General features: G+C 43.4%; 1 protein-coding gene across 1 annotated transcript; it reads left to right on the top strand.

Annotated features, from left to right (window-relative positions):
- Positions 1-317: 317 nt before the first annotated feature.
- Abra (actin-binding Rho activating protein) lies at positions 318-4,386 on the top strand. Its single transcript, NM_175844.3, is given in 2 exon segments — positions 318-1,020; positions 3,808-4,386. Coding segments are annotated over 2 exon segments (1,128 nt in total). The 5' UTR covers positions 318-370; the 3' UTR covers positions 4,286-4,386.
- The last annotated feature ends 3,047 nt before the right edge of the window (positions 4,387-7,433 follow it).

Genomic DNA, 7,433 nt, shown 5'->3' with positions numbered 1-7,433 from the left:
ACTAACTGTCTACTCCTATAAATGGTTGGATCACATTTTAAGGTCAAGGAAAACATAAAGCTAAGCACATGATTCAATCTAGTACTTTCCACCCTGGCACTTGGAGAAGAAAGGAGGGAACATATCAGTGTCCTTTGCCACCAGAGATGTCCCTCCGCGGTGATGAAATGGGACCTGTCAGGGTTTAAAAACAGAACACCGTCAGAGCCATAGCACCACATCTTGGCAAGAAATGCCTTGCATAGTTTCCACCGTCACAGGCGCTCCTTCCCACTCACACCCTGCTTCTATTTAAATCCCAGGCAACTCTCTCAACCACATTCCCTCTTTAGCCAGTGCCTAGGCTGTCCGCAGAGAAGAAACAGGTAGCATGGCTCCTGGAGAAACTGAAAGGGAGGCGGGGCCGGCCAAGAGTGCCCTCCAGAAGGTCCGCAGAGCAACCCTGGTGATCAACTTGGCCCGAGGATGGCAGCAGTGGGCGAATGAGAACAGTACCAGACAGGCCCAGGAGCCTGCAGGCTGGCTGCCAGGAGCAACTCAAGACCTACCTCACACTCCTAAAGAACCGGGTCCTCGCCAGCATGCCCCCAAACCTCCGTCTCCAAAGCCAGATGGAGACAGAGAGGGACGAGGCTCTGAGGAAGCCACGGAGGTCTCCCATATCAAAAGGAAAGAGGTGACCAGAACGGTTGTCAGTAAGGCGTATGAGAGAGGAGGAGATGTGAACTACCTGAGCCACAGGTACGAGCATGATGGCGGCGTGTCTGAAGCGGTCCAGCCAGACAATGACATTGACAGAATCCTCCTCAGTCACGACTCGCCAACGCGGAGAAGAAAATGCACCAACTTGGTATCTGAGCTGACCAAAGGCTGGAAAGTGATGGAACAGGAGGAGCCCAAGTGGAAGAGTGACAGCATAGACACAGAGGACAGTGGCTACGGAGGGGACATGGAGGAGAGGCCTGAGCAAGATGTAGCGCAGGTGGCTGCTGCCAGGATTAAACGCCCCTTGCACTCCCAGTAAGTGAATGCATCCTTCCACTCCTTAATCACCGAGGAGTTCCAGTCAGTACCCAAAGTACAGAGGGCAGAGGATGAACTGCCAGTTACAGTGGGTCCTTTAGGGTAGGGAGCACATCTCTGGCCTGAAAGGACACAGCTAACTTCAGCTGTCCCTTCTGGTCCATGCCATTTCTGTTTTACCTGTAAGTGGGAACTGCTGTCAGTACCCTGCTCGGGCTTCCTGAATTAGACTCGCACATGGACCACCCTCTTGGTGTGGTGGAAAACATGCACCAAGCTTAGAAATGAGACACCCAGACACTAAGACACACCAAAGTCACGTGATCAGTAAGCAAGACATCTGGAAAGGTTGAACCAGAGATTGTTTTGTAATCCCCATGCTTCTCGAATTCCCTCAGCATAAAGCAAGGTGTCAGTTTGATTGATCTCGGTAACCTCCAAAGTGCAGGATTTTAGTATAAGTGATGGGCTTTAAACCAAAGGGGGGAAATACGTGGCCTTTTGCTTTTCTGTGTTTGCACACATGAGTGTGTGTATGCATCTGTACATGCATGTGTGCACAGAAGGATGCCAGCTATCTTTCTTTGTCACTCACCACTCATGTACAAGACCAGGTATCTTACTGAACCTAAGGCTCGCTATTTTGGCTCAGCTATGGGACCGGTGAGCATCCAGGAATTAGTCTGTTGGCTTTTCAGTGCTGGGCTCCTATGAATGTTGGCCATACCTAGAATGTATTTTTATGTGAGGTGTGGTGATTCAAACTCAGGTCCTCATGTTTGCAGAGCGAGAACTCTTTTTTTTTTTTTTTTTATTAACTTGAGTATTTCTTATATACATTTCGAGTGTTATTCCCTTTCCCGGTTTCCAGGCAAACATCCCCCTCCCCCATCCCCTTCTTTATGGGTGTTCCTCTCCCCATCCTCCCCCTTGCCGTTCTCCCCCCAACAATCTAGTTCACTGGGGGTTCAGTCTTAGCAGGACCCAGGGCTTCCCCTTCCACTGGGAGCGAGAACTCTTAACCATCTCTCTGACCTAACTTGACAATCACACCCACTCCCTTTCTCCATTCTAGTAAAAAGAATGCTTTCCTTGGACTTTGGAATAGTTACCAATTTCTAACAGAGGCCTGGGTCTCAAGTTCCTTAGAAAGGAGAACAAAGGTTATAGTTGCTGATCAGCAATGACAGCACTGCAATTTAGATAGTCATTTTGGCCCGTGACACCCCCCCATACACCGATTAATCAAATTAGTGACAGTCCCTGGGCAGTGCCAACGGCCAGCATTTTTGTGCATAGTAGGATGGGTAGCTTGGGTTCTTCAGCCACAAAGACAACTGACAGACTGTGGGGACATCACAACCATCTCCCTTCATACCCATCCCAAACATGTTGGACCCTTGGACCCACTGAAGCTGCGATTCAGGTGAAGGACACTTCCTAGAGACCCTTCAAGCTTAAGACATTGCAATAAACTCGCACTGTATATAGTTCTGTCCATAACTGGTCTCCCCCAGTTAATCTTGCTGCGTGTTTATCTCCCTCTGGCTCTGAAAAAGCTTCCCTCCCCATTCTAACCTAACAGAGAGAGGACTTTTCTGAAACAAACATGGGAATTAGTGAAATTTCGCCATCTAGTGGATGTTAGTTCCTTGAAAATGACTATTGCAAGGGTGCATTTAAACCGTACATAGGTTTGGTGTTTGTTCTTGATGGGCTGCATGGGTGTGTCTTCCTCACAGCAAACACTTGCACCCTGGCACTGTAATGACATAATGAGTCTCACAAAGTCGGGCTATCCTGACGGGACGGAGCTCATGACCCCAGGGATAGAGGACTGAAATGCTTTAGATGCAGTTAAGCAGTTGCTGTGTGATTCACTGACTCCTTTGTCACCTGAGCCCATTTGTCACCAAGAATTTAGAAGTTTGTACCTTGACAGATAAGGCTGGCCCACTCTCGGGCTTAGAACAGTGACTCATGAGTACCCATAGGGTCCTGTCATGCCACCCAGAGATAGTGCAAGAACTTCTTGTCACATCTTCAAGTCCAGTGCTTCCAGGCATGAGGCTACTTAGTGCTCTGGAGATGAAGGTGGGTGTTTGTGAATATGACCCCTTCCTCTGCTATAGAGTCAAGCAGAATTTCTTAGAGTTCCATCCTGACAGCGTAATATGGCTTCAACGTCCAGTCTTAGCCTATGGCTTAGGCTTAATAGTTTAGTGTCTTTAGGATGCTCCTTAATCTTTCTGGCTTCAGTTTCTTCACCCAAACTGCTGAAATATTATCCATCTTAAAGATGATTGTGGAGAATAGTAATGAAGTGTTTAGAAGAATGGCAGCATACAGTGTTTAATAAGTGTTTTTGATTTTCTATCTGTGCAACACGATGCTTTAAAAATGTGTGCTCTTCATGGACTCCAGTGTAAATAGGCTTTCGTAAAAAACAAACACAGACGTCTATGTAGAACTGCTCCAATCTGTATAGTAGTACCGAAATGCATGCTTGGGAAATAGCTAGTCTCAGAAGTGCTCTAAAAACTGATTCCAGTTTAGGAATGCTCATGATATGCGACATTTTACAAGTACTCTCATACTCAATGTAAGGAAGGTTTTTGTGGTTTGTATTTTAAGCTTGAGGTTAATTAGTGGTTAACTCATTGTCATTGACAGAAAACGTAGTGACATGTTTTATCACAACAGAAACTACACATGGGAAGTACACAGGGTCCACAGTACTTGCTGTCCACATATTCACCTTGCTTTTCCACTTCTCTCTTCTAGGGCAAACAGATACTCAGAGACACTCAACTGTAAGGCCCATCGGAAATACAGCCAAGTGGACAACTTGAAAGGCAGGTGGCAGCAGTGGGCCGATGAACACATACAGTCACAGAAGCTCAACCCCTTCAGTGATGAATTTGACTATGACCTAGCCATGTCCACTCGACTCCACAAGGGAGACGAGGGATATGGCCGCCCAAAAGAGGGAAGCAAGACAGCTGAAAGGGCCAAGAGAGCCGAGGAGCACATCTATCGGGAAATTATGGAATTGTGCTTTGTTATCCGCACAATGGCTCGCCATAGACGAGATGGCAAGATCCAGGTTACTTTCGGAGAACTCTTTGATAGATATGTTCGAATTTCAGATAAAGTGGTGGGCATCCTCATGCGTGCCAGGAAACACGGACTGGTGCACTTTGAAGGGGAGATGCTATGGCAAGGCAAAGATGACCATGTTGTGATTACTCTCCTTGAGTAAGCCCTCAATAAATCAACCTGCCATTGTTTTACTATTAAATGATAATGTATTATAAGTTCAAAGGCAAACTGCTCTGGAATGTTATCAATATTAAATGATTTTATAAAAATGGCTTCTAGTACTCTTTTTATGAGGTTACTATGTGAAGATTTTGACAAAAGACACTCAGAATATTTTAGAAGCATTATGACAATACATAATCAGGTATATTGACACTTGGAATTCAATTTACATTTTTAAGCAAAAATATCTGAATTTCATTGATAAAATTATTACAAATTAAAAGTTACATGTTACAGGTAAAAATACTAACCTTAGATAAAGTACAACACATCACAATGTAAGTAATACTTTAGGGGAAAATATTGAATTAATTTGAATTAAATTTAAAATCTGGCTTAAAAAAATCACCAGCTTAGAGTGGCCGCCAACTCTATTTAACTGAGGATGACTTGAAACCCTTATGTGCCAGCTCTTCTACCACAGTGCCGGGAAGGCAGGATTGTGCAGTCTTTGTTAAAGTGCTAGGCCTGAGCCCAGGGCCTCATGCCTGCCCCGGAAGTACTCTATTTCCCTGAATACTCTCCACTCTTTTGGAAAAAAAAAATCACAGCACATTTGGTTGGTAAACAGAGTTAGAATTCAAGATGTTGTTGAAGGTCTCGTGTGGTTGATTCCAGCCAGGTTCCTTCAGCCTTCCTCGTTCTGAGGTGAACAAATCCTGCAGAAACAGATGCTATCTGTGACCTTAGGACCCACAAAGACGGCACATACCAGGAAAGTGGCACGCAGTTTGTGGAGCTTCGTGAGCAGGGTTTGATTTTTGCTGAAAGTCTTACTGGGTAACCCTGTTTACGTTTATGCTAATAAATGAACAGGAAATAAGAAGTTCCATGGAAGTAAATATTCAACAGAGAAAAATCTCATGGAATCACTTAATTTAAAATGTGGGACGTGTTTCCTTCCTAGTTGAATAAAATGTCATAAAGCAAAAAATGTCACTAAAACAAACAAACAAACAAACACAGTATCAGTTCTGCCTGTGACCCATTTTTTCCTTAATGTGTATTAAAGCCAAATGAATATGTGAGACTACAATTTTTACTGAATTTGAAAAAGCTGAAATTAAAATGGTTATAATACTTTATATACTGTATAATGCACATCTAATACCTTGTATTATAACAAATGAAAGTATTATAACAATGTCAAATTATCTCAAAATATCTCAAATAATAGGAATACATAATTGTTACTTGCAGACATAATATGAACTACTTTAGAAATTGTCAAGATTGCTTCAAACTAAAATTTCCACGATGTTTAAGGACAAATACTCGATTTTGTTTCTCTGCTAGTCCCTAGTCCTTACTAGTCCTAGTGGAATTTCTTATGTATACACACACACGTGTTGCCACAGTGAGAACCAGGTCAGAACTAAAGAAAACCAGCAGAGTGGGAGCTGTTACAGTTTTTGTTGCTTTTATATTAGTTTTAGATTCCAAAACAAACTTTGTGTGGTTGGAAATAAAACAAATTCAGACTTGAACTTGGGACACTCCCAGTATCAGCATTTCAACGAATGTATCATGAGTTCCTGCTTCCTCATCTTGCATAGAAAGATTCTGCAGGTTCTGGCTGGCATTAGATTATTCAAAGTTCAACTTGTTTGACCCATGGCTCCAGCTGCGATTGTCTCAGAGGATGGCATTGCTGGACATCATCGGGAGGAGAGGCCCTTGGTCCTGTGAAGGCTCGATGCCCCAGCATAGGGGAATGTTAGGGCACTGAGGTGGGAGGGGGTGGGTGGGTGGGAGAGCAGCCTAATGGGGAAAGGGGCTGTGGGATAGGAGCTTTGTGGAGGGGAAACCGGGAAGGGTGATATTTGAAATGTAAATAAATAAAATAACCAATAAAAAATAAAATAAGAGAATGGCAAGAAAACCATCTTCTTTACCAAGAAGAATGAGAAAGAAAGAAAAAAAAAAGAAAGGAAGGAAGGAAGGAAGGAAGGAAGGAGGGAGGGAAGGAAGGAGGGAGGGAAGGAAGGAAGGACAATGAAAACCCTTTCCATATTGTGTGGCCAAGTGAGATCATGTCCATTTTCAGCTTGTTTCTAGGCTTTAACTTTCAAATGTCAGTTCCTTTCCTGCTATCAACACTCTTCACGGCACAGGAGTAACTCCACCTAAGCTGGACTTCTGAGCGAGGGCTGTAAGGTCGTGATAGCCCTTCTCAGAGGGAACGCTTTGCAACATGTCACCATAGTGCTCTAGTAACAAGGAGTGCTTAGCACTTTGTAGATTCTTATATTATTCTATTTTACTGTGCTTAATATTGAATTGTAAGATCTACAGTTTTTCCTCACTTCAAATCCAAAAATATTCTCTCCCTAAAGGACGGAGACATTCGTACTTGAAAATGTAGATTACATTTTGACCAAAAACAAAACATGAAGAAAGCTCAGGAAACAAACCAACAGAAAGGCCTATTTGAGTCACAGCTATATAAAATGATTCACAAATAGTTCTAAACTCCTAGCGGCATGCACTTGCCCTCCCAAAGCCCAAGGTTTCCCCTTACTCTTCAGTCTTCTCTAGTGTTCTTTACTCCTTCCTTCTCAGTGCATGTGAGTTCCTGACTCCCTGACTCAGTCCTTCCTCACCCTGCTCACACATACAGAGGGAAGATCTGAGCTTGGGGTCATCTTTCTTCCCATATTGTCTAGCAAAATAACATCACACCCATAAACTTCATGGTTTTTCTCTTTCCCTTTGAAACAGCAGTCCTAGCTATCAACAGAAATAATGTCAAATTACCATAGCCATTTTTCATGGTAAGATAACTCTATGTAAGCTAGAATTCTGTTACACCCCTTCCACTCAGTCATTTTAAATCACTGTTAAGGCAAAGCATGTGGCCCATGTTGAAGTGGTCCCTTAGCATGGATGTCCCCACTTTACTCTTTGTACCCTGGGCATTTCTGGTGCAAAGCTAGCCAATGTGTTTTACTTAATTCATAGGCTGACCCACATTATATCGAGTTTTCAGAGCAGTTTTCCTTGTGTTGCCTTTTGCTCAGATATGGGGAACATGCCAATATTTGAGAAGATTACATTTTACTTATTCTTTCGGGTATAAGTTCTAT

The sequence above is a fragment of the Rattus norvegicus genome, chromosome 7, assembly GCF_036323735.1.
Source record: "Rattus norvegicus strain BN/NHsdMcwi chromosome 7, GRCr8, whole genome shotgun sequence".
In the NCBI taxonomy this organism is placed as follows: Eukaryota; Metazoa; Chordata; class Mammalia; order Rodentia; family Muridae; genus Rattus; species Rattus norvegicus.
This window is presented reverse-complemented; position numbering and strand designations above follow the sequence as displayed.